General features: G+C 37.1%; 1 protein-coding gene across 1 annotated transcript; it reads left to right on the forward strand.

Annotated features, from left to right (window-relative positions):
• Nucleotides 1-26,952, forward strand: LOC148846039 (putative E3 ubiquitin-protein ligase ARI8). Its single transcript, XM_088953253.1, has 15 exons — nt 1-818; nt 1,720-1,844; nt 2,531-2,639; nt 2,780-2,870; nt 3,461-3,633; nt 3,893-3,997; nt 4,091-4,179; nt 17,636-17,743; nt 18,001-18,091; nt 18,216-18,305; nt 23,051-23,098; nt 23,633-23,704; nt 25,764-25,863; nt 25,946-26,072; nt 26,356-26,952. The coding sequence occupies exons 1-15, from the start codon at nt 663-665 to the stop codon at nt 26,612-26,614; spliced, it is 1,743 nt and encodes a 580-aa protein (XP_088809379.1). The 5' UTR covers nt 1-662; the 3' UTR covers nt 26,615-26,952.

Genomic DNA, 26,952 nt, shown 5'->3' on the forward strand with positions numbered 1-26,952 from the left:
GAAATCAGTGTCAGTGATATCAGAAATCAATAGTTTTTGAAAAATCTAGTCAAAATACTCTTCGAATATCACAAAATTTTTGAATCCAAATATCATATTGAAATCGATCTACCGAGCTATGTGAATATCACATTGAAGCTGGATCCCTTTTGTTATCGGTTGTGATCATCACGTCAAAAGGCAGATCGTTCTCTACACGGTGTCATAGAGGATGTATATATATAAATAAATATATTTTAATACAATAAATACACATATTTTAATATTTTTAAAGTTAATACCTATAGTTTGAAGGACTGTGCGTCGGAGAGGTAAAATATATATTCCCTAAGCTGGGAGATTCTTCTCTTTTGGTGAAGAGCTTGAGCCAAAACCAAAACCATGAAAACCCATAGTCCAGTAGGTCGATCGGTATTCTGTTGTTATCACTCTAATCTCAGTTTGTTTCTCAAGAGAAAATTTTGACTCCTTTCGAAATCAATCGCCTCAGTGCTTATCCGATCGATTTTTTCTGTGTTATCTTCTCGGATTTCGTTCGATTTCCCGCGTTTTCTGAGCCCTAATCTGCAGTTCTCAGTTTCGTTTTGGTCGAAGGGAGAAATTGTATCGAGCTTGAGGAATTCTAGGGTTTTGGGGTTTTTGAGTTTGTGGTTTGGTGGGTAATGGATTCGGAAGACGATATGCACGATGCGAACGATGTGGAATCCCTCGATGACTTCTACAGTGGCGAGACGGCGATGGCGAGCGACGACGACGATGCGGATTACGATTTTAATGATACGGATGATTCCGATGACACCATATCGCACCGACAGCAGGTGAATTCCGGTCGCCGGAGCCAAGAAGCCTTTTTTTTTGGGGGGGGGGGAGTTGAGCTTTTTATTGAGAAGTGGTTTCCGTTTTCATGGGAGTTTACAGCTTCCTGATTTGGAATTTTCCTTGATCGTAGTAGTTTTATGCTATTGTGGTTTTTTGGTACTTTTTTGATTTGTTCCCTGATGGGTTTGGTGTTGAACCGGGAATTAATGAGCTTTATTGGTGGTAATAGCTGAGCTTCTTTCAGCCTTTTGATGAGTATTCAATCTACTAATAGAAATTCAAAATCAGATATTGTTCCATGCATGCAGCGTTTTTTTTTTTTTTTTTAAATTTTCATCTCAAATCATATATCGATTACTTTTATATAAGTTTGTTCTCATCTGAAGGGAAACAGATCTGTTTTTATATCCTTATGAATTCGCTCTCGCTTGTTTATATGATTTGGTAATGTCATTTCAATTTATGACTTTGTTATGTCACGCATAGGCAATGCAAAAAGTTTATGCCATGCAAGACATAGTGTGTTTTAAATTTCAGCATAGAGTCCAAGTAATGCACAAGAAGCTTCTGGCTGTGTGTGTGGGGGGGGGGGATGGTAGGTTGGGGCATAGATCTACATTCTCGTAACATTTAATTTTTTAACTAACTGAAATTTCTTTAACCAACTGCAAACTCCGTGGAGTTTAATGCTTCTATGGGAATTGGTGAACAATTTTCCTTAATCTGTTTTATGTAGCTGTGTCAGTTGTTTTGTGTTTCCTGCCTGCTATATAAACCACATTGCTTTTATTTATCTGGTCCTTAGATGGTGAAAAATTCTAAACACATTGTATGCTTTGTGTAATCTTCTTTGTAACATATACATGGGTCTTATAATATTTATTGATTTCCACATTTCAGCAAAACTATACTATTTTGAGTGAGGCTGATATACGTCAACGTCAAGAGGAAGATATTTCAATGATATCAACTGTGCTTTCCATACCAAGAGTTTCAGCTAGCATTCTGCTCCGCCACTATAACTGGTAAATGGATGCTCTATTTCTCTACTCCTGATCAGCTCCCCTTTTGGGCAACCATTTATGTTTCAGTGTCACAAACATGGTTGCATACCTTCTTTTCAGGCAATCAATTTTGTTAAGTTCTGTGTCACACACACGTGTGCCTCTACGGCACTGGTATAAGGTGTTCTGACAGGCAACAATGAAAAAGAAATCAAAATGCCTTGTACAGTGTATTTTATATATTATGTAGTATTCCTGAGAGAATTTAGTTGTTAAAATGTCTTAAAAAAGAAATGAACCTAGAATAAATTGATTTACATGGAAAATTTATTGACAGTGTTATAATTGAAAACAAGAGATATGTAATAAAATAAGTATTTTTTTCCCCTGAAACAGAACTAATAGTATGTGTATGACACGTGAAGATGTAAAGGTGTTGACATGGCTCTATTTCAGATGATGTAATGCCTTGTTGGTTAGGTGCATGTGCATCTCTTTCAATAATTTGATTTCTTATTTTATTATGGGCAGAGTGATTCTGATTTCATATGGATCATTCTTTAGTTGATTCTGATTCATATGGATTATTATTTACTTTTTGATGAATGTATATGAAAGGCATGCTATTATAGAATCTAGATCTTCTAAATTCATTGGCATTCTTTATGCTTTTATGTTCTGAGGAAATATATATTTGGACTGCACAGGAGTGTTAGCAAAGTCCATGATGCATGGTTTGCAGACGAGGACAATGTTCGAAAGGCGGTTGGCTTGCTGGAGAGACCAATTGTTTACATTCCAAAAAATGTTAGAGAAGTAAGTTCTAAAAATATTCTATGGCAACCTTGTCAAAACATATTACATGTTAACTAAAACTTTAGTTACTTGGATTGAATCTTAATTACATAGTGGAGACTGAGGATATATGCTAATTATGGCATGGGTGATAATTGCAGCTGACTTGTGGAATCTGTTTTGAGACCTATCCTCGTGATAGAATGAATGCTGCTGCTTGTGGTCATCCTTTTTGTTGCACATGCTGGACAGGTTCATCTTACTGCATTCCATATGCCTCATTCTCCTATAGTAATTTTGTAGGGTTCCAGGAATGAGGATGGTTTTGTCTTGGACTGGAAATTTATTGTATATTTTTTTTAACTTCATAATCCTCCCATCATTTATCCTCTCTATTCTCTTTGTGCTTTTAGCCTTTGTCCCCTTTTGATCTGTGTTTAAATTTTGACATCAACACAAAAAGACTTTACACAAACCTGTCAAGCTACTGGCAGAATAGATGGTTTGAAACATTTTATTTTTTGTTTCGATGTCTTGAGTATTCAATCATTTAGGTTAATAAAGGAAATGTTGGTGCAGCATGCCACAATAGTTGCATGACCCTCTTAAGCACAAAGTCAATACAAAAGATAGAGTATCATTGCTGATACTTAATGTTCGGTTGAACCCTGTTAGTTTCCCCCTTTTTGTGTTTAAGAAATTCTTGTCTGTCTCTTGGCCCAATAGTCCTTTTTCTTTGAACTAGCATGGTTTCTTGTTGTTAACCTCTTTTTCATTTCAGTTGAATGATTTCTTCCTATTGTTGGTAGATTGTAGCAACCTTTTCCCCCTCCACCTTGCAGGTTACATTAGTACCTCAATTAACGATGGTCCTGGATGTTTAATGCTGCGATGTCCTGATCCATCTTGTGGTGCTGCCGTTGGTCAAGATATGATCAATGTTTTGGCTTCTAACGAAGACAAGGAGAAGTATTCCCGTTACCTACTTAGATCTTATATTGAAGACAATAGGAAGGTATATCTGAGAGTTTTTAATGTTTATAACATGCATCATTCCACTAACCTTAATTCTGTAAATTCTATGCTTCTTTTGCTTTTTGAAACCTTTATCTTATTTGTTAATAAGAAAGTAAAACCTTCTCTCTTTTTACATGGGATGATCGTTGATGTGAAAAATTTTAGGTGTTTTATGTTGTATGAATTGCTATTCATATTTCCTTTAATCTTTTTGTTTATTAATTTTCCTTTATTTTATTTTATTTTTGCATTTCTAGACCAAATGGTGCCCTGCTCCAGGATGTGATTATGCTGTAGAATTTGTTGTTGGTAGTGGGAGCTATGACGTTACCTGTAAATGCTCATATGGATTTTGCTGGAATGTGAGTTCCCTTTCTGTTGTTTGATATACACATTTGTCCTCCCTGTTGTGTATTCGGTGATCAGTCTAAAATCTTTTAATTATAAATATGCAGTGTACTGAGGAGGCTCACCGTCCAGTTGACTGTGGTACTGTGGCTAAGTGGATTTTGAAAAACAGTGCTGAATCTGAAAATATGAATTGGTAAAGTAATAGATAGAATGCGAAGTTGTTTTTATCACCCCTTCTTAATCACCATTTCTTATTATTGCATCTCCTAATAACTATGGATTGTCCTGTTAGTTACATATAAAAAGAAAGGACAGGGCAAACAAGCTATTAATAAGTGAATTCAAAGTAAAAACTGAAGTGTCTTTTGAGGTGACACACACTGTACTTTATATATGCTGGAATTTTTTTTTTTGGGTTTCTGTGTGCACCTACATTTTAGAAATTTATCTTTGTTACCTACCCATCATGTTTATCATATTCAGGTAATTGTCCATCTCAATTGGATTCAAGTGCTCCTGCTACTAAATGCTATATAGTTTTTTTAGGGTTTATAGCTTCTTTAAAGATGTTGTCATGTTTATACATGAATCTGGTTAGTCCTCCTTGTCTGATAGCAAGCTATAATGACAATATTCTTGTTTGTTTTAGTAGTTGTACAAGACTACAGAGACTTTAGATTTTGAACAGAAAATAAAAGAGAAGAAGAGAAGAAAGATAGAGGAGGAGAATTCATGGGAGAAGCTTTGAAAGAAGGGAGTGGTTGGAGTGCTTCAAACAGCTGCCCCACTCCTTAATTTATATACATAGTTTCCTAATTGTAAAAGAACAGGGCAATATAAGATAAGATTAAAATAAAACTAATCCTAGATAAAATAGAATAAAACTAATCCTACTAGGAAAGCTAGTCCTAATCAATTAAATTTAAGTACATCTCAGGATGTCTCACAAATACACTTAACGTGGGGTCTACGGTTTCTTACACTCCCCCTCAAGTTGGGTAGTAGATATTTGTCATTCCCAACTTGTATAGATCTTCTAACTTTTTTCTTGAAACAGTCTTGGTGAGAAGGTCTGTAAGCTGCATGTCAGAGGCAATGTAGGGAAGGCATACTTCTTGAGATGCCCTTTCTCTAATAAAATGCTAGTCCACTTCAATATTCTTAGTTTTGTTGTGCTGTACTGGATTATGGGCTGTAATTATGGTAGCTTGATTATCACAGTACAACATTAAGGGTTTCTCATAAACAATACCCAATTCCTCAAGTAATGATCTCAACCATAGAATCTTAGCCACACCATTTGCCATGGACCTATATTTAGCTTCAGCACTTGAACGAGAAACAACACTTTATTTTTTACTCTTCTAGGAGACCAGATTCCCTCCTATAAAGGCACAATATCCAGAGGTAGATCTTCGATCATCAACACACCCAGCCCAATCAACACCTGTGTAGACTTCTATCTTCATGTGGTCATTTTTCTTGAACAAAATGGTTATGCTTGGGGACCTCTTCAAATATGCTAATATCCTTTCAACTGCAAGGAGGTGAATAGTTCTAAGAGAGTGCATATACTGACTAACTACACTGACTGCATACCGATGTCAGGTCATGTGAGGCAAAGATAAAGAAGCTTTCCAACTAACCATTGGAACATAACTTTATCATCAATAGGCTCTCCACCCTCTGCACTAATCCTGTGCTGCTGTTCAATAGGTGTGTCCGCATGCTTAACTCCCAACTTTCCTGTTTCTTCTAGTAGATCAAGAACTTCCTTTCGTTGAGAGAGAAAAATTCCATGCTTGGATCTATTTACCTCAATGCCCAAGAAGTATCGTAGGTCTCCCAGATCTTTTACCTCAAACTCTTGATGAAGGAGTTGCTTAAGAGACTCAATTTCACTAGTATTACTCCTTGTTACTACAATATCGTCCACATACACGGCAAGCAATGTTACAGAGGAATCCACTCTCTTAATAAACAAGGTGTGGTCTAACTGAGCCTGCACATATCCGAACCTATCAAGGGCTCATCTAAATCTGTCAAACCATGCTCTGGGGGATTGTTTTAGTCCATATAAAGCTTTGTTCAATCGACAAACCTTTTCTGTCTCCTTACTATAAAATCCTCGGGGGGGATCGTAACACTGTGGAGGGAGGATGTGGTGGAAGTAGTGGAAAAATTGATAGGCAGATTTTCTGTTTCCATTAAGTGTAAGAATGTAGAGAATGGGTGTGTATGGGTCTTAACCAATGTTTATGGCCCTAATTCCTATAGAGAGAGGAATGAGATGTGGGAGGAACTATATGCAATCAAGGGGCTATGGGATGGCCCTTGGTGCCTGGGCGGGGATTTTAATGTCATTAGATTCTCTGATGAAACCAATAATCCCCAACAGGTAATTACAACTAGCATGAGGAAATTTAATGGTTTTATTGGAGAATGTGAACTGAAGGAAATACCTCTGCTGCAAGCCAGTTACACTTGATCCAACCTTCAGGAATCCCCTTTGTGTTCGAAATTGGACAGGTTCTTATTTAACCTTGCCTGAGAGAATAGTTTAGAAAACTTGGTTGCTAGAGTGTTACCCAGGGTCACCTTCTATCACTGACCTATCCAGATAGGTACTAAGTTTTTTCATATAGGACCCAAACCTTTTAGATTCGAAAATATGTGGCTTACTCATCCAGATTTTGTGAAAAAAGTGAAGGAATGATGGGGTGAGGACGAGAGGGGGGTAGGATGGAAGGGGATCAAGTTTCATAAGAAATTAAAAAGGTTGAGAGCCAAAATAAAAGAGTGGAATAGAGATCATTTTGGTAGAATTGGGGAACAAAAACTGTGCCTAATCTCTCGAATAGAAAACTTGGATGTAAAGGAATCTCAAAATGGGTTGATCGAGGAGGGCAGAGTGTTAAGGAGACAACTGAAAAAGGATTTGGAAGAGGTGTTACTGAGGGAAGAAATCAGTTGGAGACAAAAATCTAGACACAAGTGGATTAAGGAAGGTGATTGGAACACTAGATTTTTCCATGATTTGGCAAATGGGAGACGAAGAAAGAATCTTGTGACCAAGCTAGAGATAGGAGAGGAGGTGATTACCAACCAGGATGACATAGCCAGAAAATTTGTGGACCACTTCAAATTGATTTATAGAAGACCTTTGAGTGAGAGAGCAGTTGTGGAAGGGGTGAAATGGCCAAGAATTGATGACGGAGTGGCAAGGTGGCTGGAAAGGGATTTTGAGGAAGAAGAAATTAAGAAAGCTGTATTTCTAATGGATAGATCCAAGGCTCCAGGTCCAGATGGCTTTACAATAGGTTTTTATCAAGACTGTTGGGAGGTGTTGAAAGAGGATTTAGTTGAAGTTTTTAAGGAATTTGCAGACAATCACATTATAAGCCCTGGAATTAATGCCATCTTTTTGGCTTTGATACCTAAGAAGAATGAAGCCAACCACCCACAAGATTATAGGCCTATTAGTCTGGTGACAAGCATCTATAAAATTCTGGCTAAAGTGCTCTTGTTGAGGATCAAAACAGTCCTCCCTTCTATCAATACTTCATTAGTGAATCCCAGGGGGCTTTCATTCAAGGGCGACAAATAACAAATCAGATCTTAATTGCGAATGAGTGTGTGGAGGAAATGAAAAGGTCTAGTAAGAGAGGTTTCATTTGTAAATTGGATCTTGAAAAGGCCTATGATTTGGTGGACTGGAAGTTTCTATTAGAGGTTATGCGAAACTGTGGATTTGGGGACAAATGGTGTAGTTGGATTTTTGGGTGTATCAGTACTTTCACTACTTTATTATGGTAAATGGTATGGTGAGGGAGTTCTTTCCAACTTGCAGGGGTGTCAGACAAGGGGATCCACTCTCACCCTTCCTTTTTACCTTAGTAGCTGATGTGATTAGTAGGATCATTACTAAGGTTGACAATGAAGATGCCATTAGGGTTGGAGAATAGGGAGACACCAAGTCCCCGTCACCCACCTTCAGTTTGCAGATGACCTAATGATCTTTTGTGAAGGAGGTTTTAGTGAAAAGGTAGCAAACCTAAAGGAGCTAATCAAAGGTATTGAAAGTATTTCTAATTTGAGAATAAATTTGGAAAAGAGCTGCATAGCGGGTATAAATTTGGAGCTAGGGGAGGTTGAGGCTATTGCGGAGTGTCTTGAGTGTTCCACCTCTGCTTGGCCTATGTCATATTTAGGGCTTCCTTTAGGGACAAATCCTAGGGAGAGTAGATTTTGGACCCCAATGATAGAAAAGTTTGAGAAGAGATTAGCCTCATGGAAGAGGAATTATGTCTCTTTAGGAGGGAGAGTTACCCTAATAAGAGATACCTTGGCTAACTTACCTACCTATTTTTTGTCTGTCTTTAGGATACCAGTTAGGGAAGCTAGGAAACTAGAAAAGTTGATGAGAGATTTCTTATGGGAGCCGGGACAAGAAAAAAGGATCACTTAGTTAATTGGGAAATTGTGTGTAGAAGTAAAGAAGAGGGCGGTTTGGGACTTGGGAGGGTAACTAGAAAAAATCAAGTTTTGTTAGGGAAATGGTTGTGGCGATGGCCATTGGAAGGAGAGAGATTGTGGCATGAGGTGGTGGGAAGCATTCATGGGAGGTCAGAGAATGGATGGGATGTTGGTGTATCAAGGCAAGTTAACCTAGCAGCACCTTGGAAGGCCATTCACAACACCCTTCCTCAATTCCTCAATTTTATCAGGTATGAAGTTTGTTCTGGCTACACTGTTCATTTTTGGGAGGATATTTGGGTAGGAGACACACCTTTAAAGGATCTTTTCCCTTCGCTATTTTCTGTTTCTTTGTACAAAAAAGATGTGGTCTCAAAATTTGTCTCACCTTTGGGAACACCCTTAGATCCTACTTGGGATTTTGGGTTTCGTAGAGGACTTAGGGATGATGAAATTGAATATCTTTCTGTCATGCTTGGGTGTCTTATTCAGGTTTGTTTGGATCCCTCCAAGCCAAATAAGAGGGTATGGACTCCTAGACCCAATGGAACCTTCACTTGTGCTTCTTTCTTCAAGTCAATTTCTCAACTTTCTACACACCAACCCTTTCTGTCAAAAGAAATTTGGTGTAGGCCAGTTCCCCAAAAAATTATGGCGTTTTGTTGGGAAGTATTCCATGGGAAAGTAAACACTTTAGATAACCTACAAAAGAGAAGACCTTTCCTCTGTGGTTCTTCTAATCAGTTTATCCTTTGTAGAGCTCACGGTGAGGATTGTTACCACCTATTAATATCTTGTCCCTTTTCTGCAGACCTTTGGGCTTGGCTACTTTCGTTGTTCGGGAGTAGTTGGAGTTTACCAGCAGAAGTTCACATGCTCTTCAACCATTCTACCTTTTATTGGCCTACAACAATAGGGAGAATTATGTGGAGATGTGCTCGTGCTGCCTTGATTTGGACTCTTTGGGAAGAAAGGAATATTAGAATTTTTCAAGATAAGGAAAGCAACAGTCTGGAATTGAAAGATTGTGTGTTAAACAATACCTTGGCTGAAGACCTTGGAAATCTTTCATCAATTCTCCTTTAATGACCTTTGGAGAAATTGGTCAGTAGTAGCAAAGTGTTCATCTCTAAAGGACAAATCATTTACAAGCTGGTCTCCTCCATCCGAAGGCTCATCGAAGTTGAACTTTGATGGAAATAGCATGGCTAATCCAGGATCATCCGGAATGGGGGTTGCTTTGAGAAATGAGAAGGGAGAGATTTTATTGCTCTACTCAGGTCCCTTGGGAATTGGGGACTCCATCAAGGCAGAACTTTTAGCTACTGTACAAGGGGTGCAATTTGCAAACTAGCTGGGGGTACAACACCTAACAATCAAGGGGGATTCCAAAGTGGTGGTGGGTTGGTTGAAAAATCCTGAAGAGGTTATGTGGCGTTATAAGAATGAAATGAAGAAATTTAGTTGGTTGACAAGGAATATGTTGGTCACTGTACAGTGGGTGGGGATATCAGCAAATACTTTGTCAGATGTGTTAGCTAAGCAAGGGGTACATAGGGAAGAATTGTTTTGGGCTCAGTTTTGATTCTTGCTTTTCTTTCCTAGTTTACTTGTAAGATTCAACGAGGGGCTGCTGCTCGCACCTCTCCCTGGGATGTTGTATGAACTCACTCTAAATGTGCTTCTGAATTAACAAATTTATTATCATTCATAAAAAAGGAGGGTTCTGATTCAGAAACCCTAATTTTTGTGACAGTCGGCCTATTGAGACTGAACTGTATGAGCCCTGTTGAAAAAAGCTCTGCTGGATCTTCCAAAGAAGAAAAAAATCAAGGGAGACAAATCTGATTACCTCCCTGAAGCAATAACAGCCCTGAAACTTGAGGGTTTTCTCTTAAACCCTACAAGGAATGCAGAAAGGAAGGTTTTTTTTCCTTAACCGTACCTCTTATATCAAGAGATACTTGCTGCTGATTTCAAGAAAGGCTTGAAAACTTACCAGAAAATTTTGAGAAACTCTGATCTTGATAATCAACTTCAGTCTTGAATAGAAAAAAACCGATCTTGAACCAGAATTCTTCTGAAACTTGGATCGAACTTCAGTCTTGAATAGGAAAAAACGATCTTGAACCAGAATTCTTCTGAATTTTTGATCACCACCTCTAGTCTTGATCAAGAACTGATCTTGATCCTCTTCTCTTCCTCTGATTCTTCCTGGTTATCAAAGATCTGATCCAATCTTTGGACTGCTGCTGTAGGTAACCTCCAAGAATCAGCCGAAGGGAGTTTTCTTTATTCTTCCAGCCCTAGGCAGTTCTCATGTGGTCGGCTGGATTAAACTCACATGAGAAGCCCTAAATTTGGCTCTGATACCAAGTAGTCGTACAAGGTTATAGAGACTCCTTATATTTTGAATAGAAAATAAAAGAGAAGAAGAAAAGAGAAGAAGAGAAGAAGAGAGATAGAGGAGGAGAATTCGTGGGAGAAGCTTTGAAAGAAGAGAGTGGTTGGAGTGCTTCAGACAGCCGCCCCACTCCTTATTTTATATACATAGTTTCCTAATTGTAAAAGAACAGGGCAATATAAGATAAGATTAAAATAAAACTAATCCTAGATAAGATAGAATAAAACTAATCCTACTAGGAAAGCTGGTCCTAATCAATTAAAGCTAAGTACATCTCAGGGTGTCAACAGTTTCCTACAGTTTTCTATGTGTACAAGTGCATTTCCGCTTATAGTATGGTCACCCTCTTGAGTTTATCTAGATAGATGAGCATTTTCTTATACATCCCTGGCGTATTTCTCATATTTGATGGATGGGATATGAAAGTAATATGCCACTTTCATATTGCTCTGTTTAACAGAATCCAACATCCATGAACTGATATTGAATGCAGTAGGATTTGACATAGATCAGCCTTTTATGTTTGATTTGAAAGTGTATTTGCAACGGATGTGTGAAACAATTCAATCCAATAGCTAGGTCAAGTTGAAAACTTAATTGATAAAACTGCTATCATGCTGAACCGCATCATCGCTTGAAACAAGCTTTCTCAAATCCAGATTGAGGTGGGGATGTGACTGCATTGTTTCAGACCTAAAACCAACTAAATTGATCTCGTAACTGATTTCAAAATCCCATCACAGTAGATTGCTATGGAGTTCACAGCCAAACTGTCACATCTTCACCAACCTGTCAAGAAGTTATAAGTGGTGCAACTTGTATCCTGCTCCTATGTCAATCTCTGAGACTTCTCCAATTGATTTCCCAACTGCTGAGATGTTGAACTGAAGAATAAAGTGTCTGATAAAATTGCCACACCAATTGGAACAAGGCTGCACGAAAGGTTCACAAGGTTCCAGTTATGTGAGGAAATGTGAAATTGATCCAAATGATTTGGGTTCTATGGCCACACTGCTATGGTTGATATCAGGGTTCAAGAAGGATTGATTAGTTTTTTTAGTCTTCTTAAAGAACTATCCTAAACCCTAAACAAATCCCAATTGAATTCTGAGAGAGGGAGAGATCCTTCTTTTGACTGTTGGCTAAAATACTCCTCTTACGGAGGTGTCCCAGTTGGACTACGATCTCTTAGCCTAATTTGATCCAGCTTCCATCCTTACTTCTCTTGGATAAATCAGAGATTAGAGTGTGAGAGGGAGTCTGTATGGTGTGAGTCCCACAGGAATTCAGATCAAACCAATGTTCAGAGTACTGGATCGGGCATAAAACTGGCAAAGTGAGATGTTCACAGGGCAGAGGTTCAATTAAGGTCAAACTGGGCCGGTTGGATTATGAAACTGCATAACCTAATTACACCCCTTAAAGGCATAGATTTTGCAAACCATTTTCAAAATAAACTATTTATTTAATTTAATATTTATTTTGCAAAACTGATCTCAAACATCATTTAAAATCCATTGTAGGGAGATTTAGGTGTCCATTAGGGAAGATATTATCTGAGATATTCTCTTTGTTTGACAGAGTGCTAGATCTTATCACAATAATCACTTCCCCAGATTTCATTCTCATTTGCTTCAACATACCCAGGGTTATATCAATTATCAAAAGTGGACAAGTTCGAAACCCGGCATAATATTATTATCAAGGTATCATAAGTATGCCAACCTTGTCAAACTGCGCCTTCACTCACAGTCTAGCAGTTGAGACAAACTGCTCCTTCTCGTAGGGCATCATAAGTATGCCAACCTTGTCAGGGGGAGTTGCCTAAGTTCAGCAATTGGTTGATAACATTTTAGTCCACATATATTTTTCGATTAACATTTATATCTATATCTATATCTGTATCTATCTATCTATCTATCTATCTATCTATATATATACTACTAAAAATATGAATGAGGTTGTGGAACTTTTCTTGACTAAAATGCCCCTAGTTGCCTAAGTTCAACTATTACTTTTGACTTCATTTATTTATTTTTTGGTTCAATAACAAATTCACATTAAATTAATGAGAAAAATAATTTACAGTACTGCTCCGAGACTTTTCACCTCATTTAATCCCCTTATTAAGTCTTATATTTTAGGTATTAACTCCCATTCTCTTAAATCCTATATTGAAGTTATTCTTCACTAATAAATGCTGGTTTTACTTTTACATTGTTAAAAGTATTCTTTACCTTATGGTTTAAACTGGTTTATATTTATGTTATTCTTTACCTTACAGTTAAAAAGTAAAAGTCAAACCCATGTATTTTAGAACCGACCCAAAAACAAAACCATTCTTTAGTCAAAGTGGTGATTTAGCAATTCAACCATCTGAATTGAATTGGTCAACCACATTCTTCTTCTTCTTCCTCTGAGCTGAGTCAAGAGAACAGGGGTTTTATTACTTGTCTTTAGGAGGAAATCTCAGAGAGGGAGTTGGTAGTGAAGGAAGTGAGCGAGGGTGGGGTGGAGCTGAGTCAAGATCCCCCCTTTCAACTAATGCTGTACATTATTATTCTTCTTAATATAAAAGATTTTTATTAAAAATAAAGAAAAAATGAGATCCCCCCCTTCCTCTTCCTTCTTCCTCCCCTTCCTCTTCCTTCTTCCTCTTGACCCCGTCCTCTTCAGGCGGCTTATGTCTCCTTGTGTTTGGGAGGCTTACGCCTCTTACGTTCTGAACTATGGCCTCACACCCCTAGGTAGTGGAACGCCTTGTGTCATGCCTCCGCGTGTTAAAACATTGGTTGGAGGAAGGGCGGGTATTGAAAGAATAGTCGAGAGACAGGTGGAGGTGAGAAAATGTCTTGGCTTAATTTTTCTGGGTGGGAGAAAGTTGTTAGAAGGGCAATTGAGCATTTAGAAAGGAGTAGGAGAGTAGAACATAACAGGAAGAAAGCTACTGGGGAGAGGGGGTGGGGAGTGGGAGTAAGGAGAAGGGAGGGAAGAGGACTTGGTTGAGGAAGAGTGAAGGATGTCGACAGAAGAATAGAGAGGGGAGTGGTGGGTGGAGTAGAAGCTGAAAATTAGATTGTTTATCTTGGAATGATAGGGGTCTGTGGGAAGGAAGAAGAAGTGCCTTGCTAAGGAACATGGTGAGGAGTTTCAATCCAGATGTGAAGATACTGCAAGAGACAAATGAAACAAACATGAAATCCTTGAGTCAGGACTAAAAATGAGTTTTGGGGTGCCAATTTCTGGATAGAATGGGGATGGGTTTAGTATATCACTTTCAGTGGGCTTGTGTTGCCTGAGTTTGCATGAATTCAGTTAAGAAGATTCTTGGGGACGGTTTACGGGAGGTGCTGGTTTTCAAGTTTGTGTTTTGATTGAATGTTCATGGTTTGTTTTTTTTTTTTTTTTGTTTTTCTGGAGTATTGTATATAGGTGTTGCCTTGAGCCCTTAACACCTATTTAGTCTGTAACATATGTCATTTTAATGAAAATTTATTTTTATTATCAAAAAAATATTGGTGGCATTTCAAACTTTTTCGGTTGATTATATGATAAGAGCTTGGGCAGAAGAGGCAAATACATCTATGGTGAAAGACATAATGATAATGGAATGTAAACTTCCAACAAATGATAAGATAAAGCTGACTTTTGACTGAAGCTCTTTGGGCAGTCCCGGCCTAGCAGGCATTGGGGGTGTATTCAAAGATTCTTTAGCAAGATTGTAGCCATGCACTCAGGTCTAGTTAGTATTGGGGGTTGTTTGAGAGCTGAGTTATTCGCAGTACCACAAAGACTAATGATAGCAAGTAAATTGGGTTTCGACATGTGGAGGTGGAACGTGGAAGGGGACCTAAGGTTGGTTATTATCATGGACAAGCTGCAAGACTCCAGGTGCTTAGGTGTACAAGCATAACCTAAGGGAAATCGATTTGCATAGCTAAGGATATGGGTCCTACTTTCAAGTAGGTTTTGAGGATTGCAAATGGGATGGTTTAGCTAAGCAGGTGGTTTATAGGCGGCGATTATTTTGGGCAAAGTTGTAATCAACTTTTCTGTATTACAATTTACACAAGGGTTGTTGAAAGCTTTTTCAATTTTTGATTGAACTTTTCATGATTTAATTTAATAAAATTTCTCTTGCTGATAAAAAGAACAAAATAATAAAAAGAAACTAGTATATGAGTTATGAAATATTATAAACCTACAAAATAAATACTTTCTGCTAGGTGGGGGCTATTTGACAAAGCCCCACTTCTTTATAGACACCCCACCTAGAAGAAATCCTTTAACCTTTGATGGAGTGGGTCTCTCTTAAATAGCTTTTGAAGGAAACGGATGAGGTGGGGATTGACTTGATGAAGTGCTTTAAAAAATGAATAACAAGAATTAAACCAATTGAATTAGGTCACTTAACTATCTTATCTTCTCTAGTGGTACAAATGAAAACAGCCCAAATCTTCTGAAATAATTGTTGATTTTCTTCACATTCATGTTTCCTCATCCTCTTCTGAGATCCAAGTCCCAAGGCAAGCCCCAACAACCATAGAAATGGGGGTAGAAATGCACTTGGCAAAAAGGGTACCTCCCCATCAAGGTGCTCACAGTGATTTAAAAGACGTGCCTAGGCACAAAGGCGAGGCACATGCGCATGCCTGGTGCACCTAGGCGTGTGCTTGATGCACCTTGCGCCTTAGCCCATGCGTGCACCTTTTGAAAATTTCACACTTTTTTGCTTTTTTATGAACCTAGCAGCTGGGCCAGGGGCTTCACCCCTGGGCCCCCGTACCACGCCCCTTAAGGCAAGCCCAAACAAGTCCATGTTAGGGTCTTTATTCTTAGTTCTCATTTCATCCTAATAAAATATCTTGTTTGGGCTTGCCTTGAGGGGTGTGGCACAAAGGTGGCTCGTAGAATCAGGAATGTATACATCACATTAGCTACTTGAAGTAATGCAATTGAGGAAAAAAAGAGATTGTGGGTTTTACATGCTTGAAAATGTTTTATATGCTTGATTTTATTTTTAAAATTTCATTTGAATACGCTTTACATGTTATGTTTTTGTATTTTAATTTTAGATAATAGTTTTTTTAAAACATTTATTTTAAAATTTAAGTTTATATTTTTATTAGTATTTTGTTTAATATATTTTTTTTATTTTTTTTGAATTTTCTGACATTTTTTTTTATTCTTTAGCATTTTTTTTTAATTTTTGCGCCTTGCTTCAAAAAGGTGTGCGCCTTGGGGCGCAAATGGGCTCCTGTGCCTTCTGTTTTTATAACACTGGTGCTCAATTCTACTGATATCCAACTCTTTAGCGTGTCCATAATGATTATAGTGTGTATTCCATCCATGAGCTCCCTTGACTTCCTAAATTCTAGAGGACCCATTTATTTCATACCCACAAGTCATATTCTCAACTCAACAAGGCCATATCCCAAGTCCCAACCATATGGGTGTCTTCTACTGAAACCTTGATTTGCCATTCCACTTTGCCTTGGGCCATATCCATGGTTCATTTATGAATCCACAAATTTATTTATTTATTTTTACTCAACTAATCCCAACAATGTGAGGTTGGCTACATGAATATGTTCTTTGTCATGTCCCTACTCCCTAGTTCAATTTGCAACCAATACCCCTCTTATTGGTGTATTATTTGATCTTTTATCTACTGACCTAACCACCTTGTTTATTTTCATTTTTTCACCTATTGGGGCTACTCTTGAGTGCTCATGAATATGCTAATTTAATCATTCTTAGTTTGTCAGTCCACCCGTATCAATTTTTTAATATCCCCATTTTTGCTACACTATTTTTTTTTTGGATATTTTATTTTTTTGACTGCCTCACCTTGCTCCATGCAACATTGTTGGCCATGTAGCCATCTTTAGAATTATCCTTTCGACTTGATTTGTATTCTCCAATCTTGTAACACACTTGATGACTTCTCTATTTTATCTGTCCTGCTCTAATTCTATGACCTACATTATCCTCCATCAATAGTTGGCATTAAGTTGTTGCTGGGTAGCACCAGGTCCTTTTGGCATTGCCTAGTGATAAAATTCTCAAAGAAAATTATGAAATTCCTAAGTTATGTTTTTCTTAGTAATAACATTTAGCATGCATCAGAATTAAGAAATATCAATGATAAATATGAAATTCATAAGGTGTGTTTCTATTTTGAATAACATTACATATATCATGCATCTGAATTAAAATGTCAATTATTTCACCAAGTAAAAGTGCATTTCACCTAACTAAGCACATATTGAATTATAAAAAATATAGTGCAATGGTGGTTGAATTAATAAATCTCACAAATTATCGTATGATAATCATCACCAGACAGCAAGAATGTGCACACTCACATATTCGTATTCAAGAATGCTATGTCAGATTTTTTTTAATAGGAAAAAGTAAATTCATTGAAAGAAGAATGTTGCATACAGGTGAAGATATTTCACCACAGAACATTACATCAATAGAGTTCGATCTCCTTCCAACAAAAAACCCTTCCAATACGTTCCAACATGATCTATGCGTCCACACATCTCAAACACATGCCATCAATGTTTACGAAACATGTTTGAGATTTTTTCCCTTAAATCTTGTAAACATGCAGTTAATGTTTATAAAACATATTTGAGATATTTTTCCCATCAATGACAGAAGTAGATCTTGTAATATTTTTCCTTTTCTTTTTCAGCATGTTGATTTCTCTAGATTTCTACAGAATGCTTACATATTTTACTAATCTGGTGATATTCAGGATATTAGCTAATTCCAAACCTTGTCCTAAATGCAAGCGTCCAATTGAGAAAAACCAGGGCTGTATGCATATTACGTGCACACCACCTTGTAAATTTGAGTTCTGCTGGTATGGTTTTTATCTTGCTTCATCGACATGTAAATTTGGATTTTCTTCCTAATCCATTTTATCTTTTTTTTTTTTTTATTGTATAGATATAGATTGTACTTGTAGATAAATAAATATGGATTTTATTTTTCAATGAACTCTTGAAGAATAAAGGCTTATAAAGAAAGTGATTTTTTTATAGGATTTTTATCTTTGTTGCATGGTTATTTACAGGAACCTTTCTTTTTCCAATGCATGATGTATATAAATGTGTGCAGGCTGTGCCTTGGTGCATGGTCGGAACATGGTGAGAGGACAGGTGGTTTCTATGCATGTAATCGTTATGAGACAGCAAAGCAAGAGGGTGCGGTAAGACTACATATTTATTTATTTATTTTTTCTGTTTGATCATTTAGTATTATGTTCTTAATACCATCAATTTTACTTGGGGTATGTACTTCAGAATCTTTGAAACTTTCTGTATTGGTTACAGTATGATGAGACTGAAAAAAGAAGAGAGATGGCTAAGAATTCTTTGGAGAGATACACTCATTATTATGAACGATGGGCAACTAACCAGTCGGTATGTTTAGCCTCATTAGATCATCTCTTTTCCATTTCTTTGTTTTTTTATGAGAAGATATAGAGTAGTGTACTTGTGTATGCATTCCATTTACAATGCATTGCTGCATTATGGGATTGCCCGTGTCTTCTGACAAAAACAATCTAGGAACAAAAGTAGGAATATGCATTCTGCAGAGTCCAAACAATAAAAGATGGGAGTAACTGATCATAAAGAAAAAAAGATGGGATTGGGGATCCTTGATTAATTGTATATAGAAAGCCGTGAGGTGATCAGTGACATGACTTTCTTTAGCATTTCTTCCTTTTGAGTTTTGGCTTGATAAATAATTTTGATGTGACATTTCTTTGACTTACCACATTAATAATAGGTCACTGTTAGTTGTGTCACTTATTTTAAACTCATTTATTAGCATCCTTATATGGCAGTAATATTGAATCTTGAATTTGTTTCTTTTCCAATTATAGGTTTTTTAGTTAGGGGCTAATTATTTTAATAGGAAAAGAAACTTTTGTTTCTTGGACCTTTTGGATCTCAAGAATGTGCTCCTACTAAAACATCTGTCCTTGGGGGTGAGGGCCTGTAATTACCCTTGTTCTTGTCTTCCTTATGTCCCACATCTGTGGAGTCAATGGGTTTTACTCGTTCCAAATTTGTATGAGATCTGGTGCTGCTTGGAAGTGTAAAACCATCTCTATCAACAGAGCTGTTGCCTAAATAAGCATACTTGTAACTTTCTCTTTTATTTCTAGCAATTAGTATAAACAATGGGAGGTACATTAGCTCCCACAATTTTGAGTTTCTCCTCGCATTTTGTTCTCTTCTCTCTTTTTTCATTCTTCCTAACATTCTTAACTAATTTTTCTATTGTATTGTGATCCAACTTGGTATTGAAACACATTACCTACTATTTTCTCTATGTCTGAAACCTGTACATAACTAGGATCAGCACTGCATGGGAAATTGAATAGCTTTATCAATCCCAATGATATCTATAGGATTTTTTTTGGAGAAGAATGTAGTTTGCTTTGCTGCTTAGTGTGAGTGATGGAGGCGGTTTGTGGAGTTCTGAAAGTCTAGGGGAATGATGAGCATAGAAAGGGGAGAGAAAATCCCTCTAAAACACAAATCTGAGGGATGAACGAAGGGTTGGAGTTATGGGGTACTAAAACTCTTGGATTCTGAGATTCTGGATGTTTGAAGTTCTAAAGATATGTCCAGAGAGCTCCCTTTTGGATTTTAAGGTATTCCTCTGCCCTTGGGTGTCATAGGGAGGGTGTGGCCACTTGAAATGCGGGAAATTTTTTTAGTTAGAGAAATATTGTGGTTTGTTATGCTAGCTCAGCATTGGTCATTGCGGAAAAAAAGTGTGGAATAGGCCTGGTACTAGACTAAGTGCAATTCCCAGCAGCAGCTCACGCATCCCCCAATCACAACCCAGCCATATGCTTTCACTTGTAATATTCTTATTTGCCATTAACCTTATCTCATGACAAATTAGCAATGTCATATTTTTTTATTTTTATTTTTTGCATATTGGAGTATCTATGCTATTGTGTTTTGTGTCTATATCGCACATCTAGTCAGTTGGGTCTATTGTATTACACATGTCAAACAGTTGAGCAACATGAAGTTTAGTATCTTAGTTGGGTCTAACATTCACTGCTACTTAGGTAGGATTAGTCCCCTATTTTTTGAAAATATGAACACTTTTTGTGCAGGGCATAATTTTCAAAAATATTGGATGGGTTGGGTAACAAATTAGCAGTCAAATTCCTTGAAAAAATGGAAGTTTATGTGATTTGAAATTAGCCCCCGCATAAAGATTGATTATTTCATTACTATTGGATAATGCAGTGATATTGGGGTTTTTCTAATTAGTTCCCTAGCAAGGAAAAATTGGTTGAAATCAGTCCCTTTTTGTTCCGGAAATGATTAGCCCAAGGTTCAAAGTATCGACGCAGGCCGATATGCTGGTAGGGCGTTTGGTGAAGCCTTTAGGGATGATTACAACAGGACAGAGTTGAATTTAGATTGCAGCTCTCTCGGCAATACAGGTCCTTCAGGTATTGGTGAAGCCTTTAGGGATGATTACAGGATAGTGGCTCTTTTCTCAGGCCCATTAGGCACTGATAATTCACTTAGAGAAGAAGTTTCATCTCTCATGCAAGAATTAAGAATTGCTAAGCATGAACTTCAGGCAGGTGGATGTGGAAGGGACTCTGCTGGTATTGGTGTGGTTGAATAATAACAGTCAAGGGATCTGGAAATACAGGCAGGTCTTGAGGGAAATCAAGGCATTAGCAAGAGAAGTAGAGGCTTCATTCAGATGGATTAGCAGATCTGCAAATGGTTTGGCTGGATCTAGCTGAGCAGGCAGTTTCTAGGGAGCAATTGTTTTGGGCATGCTTGTAATACTAAGATGTAAAGGGCTTAGATCAATTGGAGCTGTAAATTTGTAACTTATACATTTTATTTAAATAAAGTCACCTCGTCTACTGGTCAAAAAGAAAAAAAATTGGGCAGCAATTAACATAGCCCACAACCAGTTCAACACAATAGCAAGTATAGAAGCTGTACTACTCTTTATTAGAGAAACAGTATTACCACTCTTTGGGGAGATGTACCTTCTTTTTTTAGTCTCAGCCCTCAGGAGAGCAGCGAGTACCAAAGTAGTCAAGATTGATATCTGCATAAGCAAGCTGGGCATGGTCAATCTCTATGCTCAGCTTGTGGGGTAGTGTTGAGAAATGGGCTGTAATTGTTCGTTTTCTTTCTTTGTTAGCATTCAGTAGTGAGCTTATTTCTTTCTTTCAGGATTCAGATTTCCTTATACATATACATTCCTCTTTTGCTTTTGTAATTTTTGTTTCAAAGGTGCTGTTGAATTTTGTCCAGCCATGCCTTTTCTTGTTCCTTGTGCCTTGCACATTTGGCCTTCTAGCTTTTTAAGATGCTGCTTATCATGATCCATGGTCAAGTGTCAGGATGACCAAGAAAATGAGGGTTTCTGTTTCTAACTTTATGTCCTTGAAAATTCTTGAATTTCTCTTTGCCCGAGAACTTGATGAATCATCTGGATTTCCTTTCCATGTGATATTTTTCCATGGGATTTTGGGGTGGAAGAAGAGGAAACCTGTATCAGGAAAACTTTCAGATTTTACTCATATGGTGCCATTTGAGGCTTAAATAAAATCATGAAGAGCTTTCATATATCAATCACAAAGGAGCAGCATGCAAATAAGTGATTCTCCTTTTATATATGATGCATATGTGGTAGTAATCTTCAGACAGCCTTCTCAACAAATGCTCTAACTTTTGTATTGGACCAATCATATCAGTTTTAAGGGTTATTAATGGGCACCATGTTACTAACCTACTAGATAATGAACGAATGAGGGCAACTCTAATTTTGTTACAAATGTGAGAATTTTTTGTAAACCCTACAACCTAACCGGTTCTCAGCCACCTTAGAACTTCATGAACTTAAAAATTCCAGATCTGCTATCAACTTTCAACTTCACTATCATCAAATACTATTTAAAGTTTAAAACTTAGAAACCATCCAAAATGAGTTGGATTAGTTTCCCTTTTGTGACGGTGTTCAAACAAATTGATGTTTAGGTTGTTTTTCATGGTTAAGTGAAGAGGCATGTAGACTTGGCTGTGGCATGTATATAACTTTTTGTGCAGTTTTATGCCTACAAAAGCCTAGTGTATCATGTGTATGAGTGGTTTATGGACAGATGATTAAATGTTCGAAGAAATGAGTCAATGATTATCTTCTAGCAAGTCTCATGCAGCCACATGTATATGATGTTTTGTAAGAAGGTTACTTAGGCTTATTCTCAGGATGATTTTTCTTCTTTGAGCTACTTCGAATTGTGATGTTGCAGGGTTGGCACTCATTTGGTTTCCTTTACATTTCAGTGTTTAACTCAACTTGTTGGTTCTTACACATTTACTAAATCTTCAATCTTTTTTAGTTAGAAAGTGGTTAGGAAAAAAATAGTTTGTCCAGCAATGAAGGAATGAGTAGTGTACATGGATGATCCTTTGCTTCACTGGCCACATTAAAGAAATCTGGGGGCATTCAGGTCATGTTAATGGATGTTCTAGTATATCTTGAGCAGACATTGTTCCAGCAATCAAGATTTTACATCCACTGTGATGTGGACCATAATCTTTGCAACTATTTCTATCTATATTCCTTTTTGTCCTTGTCCTTGTAGACCCATGATTTGCACCAAGGTTCAAAGTATCGATCCGATACACCCCATATGGGCGTATCCTATCGTATCTTCAGGTGCGTGATACACACGTTTACAGATGTTTTTTGGGAACCTTTTTTTTATTAAATAATATATATAAAAGTAATCTTAAAACTGAAATTTGAAAAAGAAACTAAAAAAAATAAAAGGTGTGGTTCAAGGTGCTGATACATAGAGGTGTATTGATACTGTGAACCATGATTTGCACCAAATGCTTCATGGTCTTAACTGCACATGATTAAACTATTTCCATCAACTGCTTAGAAATTTATCTTGACTAGGAAGGAGGATCCACTACAGATTAATTTTATAGGCTGCATGTGTTGTTTACTATTGTCTTTTGGTTAACATCGAATTTTTATTCCATTAGCCAAGTTTTCTAAATTAGTTTTTGCACAAGAATGAATGGACTGACTGCTTTGATTTATCATATACATCAATAGTATCTGAACTGTGTATTGTCATTGCTTGCAGTCAAGGCAAAAGGCACTTGCAGATTTGCAACAAATGCAAGCTGTGCATGTAAGGAAATTTCTTTTAATGTTCAATATGACTTGAGGTATCTAAATGGTGATGTATTTGTTGACAATGGCTCGAGTTGTTGAATGCCATAATAACATGAAGCTATAGAGATGGCCACAATGGCAGTTACAATGTTGTATATCACTGTGTTGGGACTAGACTTAAAACTGAGGCAATTGCTAGGTGAAACATTTCCCTGAACAAGTGGAGCTTAACTAAATAACACTTACAGGTTATTGATAAAAAAAAAAATACAGGTTTCACACGTTCAAGAGTTGGATCTACCTCCAAAGGAACCACTGAGGATCACTCCCTAGGCTAAACTTTTCCCAAGTCATTGGATTATGATTATTAAATCATGTTCTTCCTCTCTAAAAATTCATAGTTATTTATAATGATCCAAAATGTGATAAGACTCACCAATAACTTCTCCTATTCCTGCTATGGGCCTATGATACATATCAGGCTTAACAAAGACATTAGGTTTCTTTTTATTCTCTTCTGCAAAATTGATGTTTCTCTTGATTTCTGCAGATCGAGAAGCTAAGTGACAAACAGTCTCAGCCTGAGTCACAGCTTAAATTCATAACAGAGGCCTGGCTACAGGTAAGTCTTAAGTTCATTCATTTACCTTGTATTTAGAAATCTAGAAAATGATATGAATATGGTTTGGCACCAGGATTCTAACCAAGAAATTTCTCTTTGGCAATGTTGTTAGAATTGGACTGGGTGAAAAGCTGGAAAGCTCATTGGGTCACAAATTTATCAGTTTCGTTGGTTAAACCCTATTTTGCCTGGACATGGCAAGGGCACTGCTGGATATGGTATTGGATATGAAGTTTAAACTTAAAATTCAAGTATCTGATATGATAGAACTGGGACCCGGGAAGCCAACTCGATAACCAGTCCAAGTGCCATGCCTGATCTGAGTCTGACAGGAACTTTTGGTTTCACACTGTAGGGTTGGGATGGATACATGTTCTTGACCTTTTGTTTCTATTAAACAAAATTATAGGCATAGTCTTGCCTTGTTGGCCACCTTTTTGAAATAGTGATTAATACTATGGATGGGGTGATGGCATTTATTGTGATTAGTATTTGTGCTATAGTCTATCTTCAAAGTTTTAAGTAAGATGAAGTGATTTAGGATTTTTTTATTGATGGTTAGTGAACTGATTTATGATTGGCCACCATAGTTTTCAAGGAGCCAAGGCGAGGCGAGGCTAGGCGTGCCTTGTCGCCTAGTTGCCTAGGCCATGGATTTTTTTATGTTAAAAACATAGATCCTAGGGTAGTTCCCTAGGTACCATAACCATATTTCTTTAATAATTATTCATGATTTTCATAAGAGAAGTATAAATTTCATATTAAAGTATAGAAAATCAACATATTCATGAGAAGAAAAGGAAGAAGGAAAATAAAATTCATAAAATATAGGGGCTGAACCCTTATTTTTGTTATAGAAGAAAATAAAAAGTATCGGTAGTAGTAGTAGTAGAAGAAGTAGAAGAAGAATATATGGAAGAGGAAAATGTGCTGATTAGATAAAATTTTAAGTACTTCCTTACTTACTGGTTCAGATTTTTAAATCTTTGAGGGTTCAATATATTATTTAGCAATGTTTGTGTTGATTAAACCCTAATAAATAAGAAAATAATAAAAAGAAATTAGTATATAAACACACAAAATGATTATTTTAGTTTAATAATGCCTATTTTATAATTATAATCTCAAAAAAGAATGAATAAAAAAGTATTTTATAGTAGGAAGTAGAAAACTGCCTGGCGATTAGGCGAGGCGAGCTTCAAAGGGCGCCTTGTCACCTAGGCATCGCCTTGACAACAGAGTTGTCAACATCTTTGTGCTGGTGAACCGATTTACGAATTTTAACCAAAAGAAAATGTGAAGAAATTCATAAAAAAATGAAACAAAATCACGAGGAATTAGAATAAAAAGCTAATTAGAAAACCTGTCAAGTGCTCTCTCTCTCTCTCTCTCTTACCTTTTCTCCCTTGTCCTTTGTTAAAATTCTTCTAAAGAAGAGTCTTAAGTTAAAATTGTTGTGATTTTTGTAAAAGAAGGATTGCTGAGTTGGGATAAGATGGAGTTGTGCAAAAGTTATTGGAATCAAAATTGATAATAGAAAACAGAGTGCAGAATTTGTCAGACCTTTAAGTGTTTATATATTTGAATTGTTTGGTGGTTTTGCTGTATGGTTCAATGGTTTATTATTGTAATCAAAAGGTTTTTGTGAATGGTTTATAGGGTAGCCCCAAAATCCAGGATTTTTTATGGTTTCAATGGATGGACCATCTGATCCATTCTACTTTTTCAAAATACGGGGTCAAACATATGCAATGTGGCAAAGGATGAAATATACATAGATTGGCAATTAATACATTTCTACACTATAGATTTGGGTCCAATAATGAGACAAACTTTATATATATATATATATATATATATATATATATATATATATTATAAACTTCCATTGAAATAAAACAAATAAAATGTATGTTATCTTTCGGACTAAAATAATTTTTGGAAAACCTTGGCATTTTGGTCTTATTAACTTTTTCATGGACAAAATTTTTTGCATTTTGCCAACCATAATCTGCGCAAAGTCCATTTTCCTCTTCCCTTCATCTGGTTGTGGTTGCAGATCGTTGAATGCCGGCGAGTGCTCAAGTGGACTTATGCTTATGGATATTACCTGCCTGAGCATGAACATGCTAAAAGACAATTTTTTGAGTATCTACAAGGTAGGCCTCTTTATTTCTTTGTATTTTTATCGTCTATGTTTGCTATCTTCTTTTCAGAGTTGGTAAGATAATCGTTCTGTAGGTGAGGCCGAATCTGGGTTAGAACGGCTACATCAATGTGCTGAGAAGGAACTACAAGTTTATCTAAATGCAGAGGGCCCATCAGAAGACTTCAATGAGTTCCGGACAAAGCTTGCTGGGCTGACTAGGTAACTACTAGAAACACATATATATATTGCTGGAACTGAACATTGTGGGGATATTTGGTATTAAGGTGTGGGACATGATCTGTTTATCAAATATTAATCGTCATTTGAGGGAGAAGCACCTTCTTCTTAATAGAAGCCCCTGGGAAGAAAGCCTTGATGGAATAAGAAAGGGAGAAACACCTTCATCAATCCTATCTTGCTTCTTGTTAGCCAATTTCAGCAGTGATTTACAATAGGAATCTGGACTTTTAAAATTTAATAACCTGTTTACTTTTGATGATAGTGTGACTCGAAACTACTTTGAGAACTTGGTACGAGCATTGGAGAACGGTCTGTCAGATGTGGACTCCCATGGTGCTTGTAGCAGAACAGCGAGTTCTAAGAATTTGGGAGGAAACAAAGCCAGAGGCGGAAGGGGCAAAGGAACGGCCTCCCGAGCTCCCAGTCGACTGGATGATTCAGGTCACTGGTCTTGTGACCATTGCACATATGCCAATGTTAAGTCTGCAAACACTTGCCAAATGTGCCATCAGCATCGGTAGGTAATGTAATCTCCTTTAGTTAAGCAAGTGCCACCCAGCAAATTCCAGTGGTATACTTGCTGTGGAGCATCCCCTGAGAGGGCATTACTTGTCAGACTAGTCTCGGTCCACGAAAAAGGGAAGGAAGCTGATGGGAGAAAGGGAAGATACCAGCGTGACTAGTGTTTCGTGTGGTTAAAGAATTAATACACTATAGTACATCTTACTCAAAATTCTCTGTATATAATTATATGATTATATCTATCTGTTAGCGTTTGGAATGGTTTTGTTACATGTAGTATAGTATATGCAGACATGGGCAAATGGCAATGTATTACCTTTGCATCTTTCCTGATAAA

This window comes from Nelumbo lutea, chromosome 7 (assembly GCF_056320005.1).
Source record: "Nelumbo lutea isolate HS-2025 chromosome 7, American lotus-T2T, whole genome shotgun sequence".
Taxonomy (NCBI): Eukaryota; Viridiplantae; Streptophyta; class Magnoliopsida; order Proteales; family Nelumbonaceae; genus Nelumbo; species Nelumbo lutea.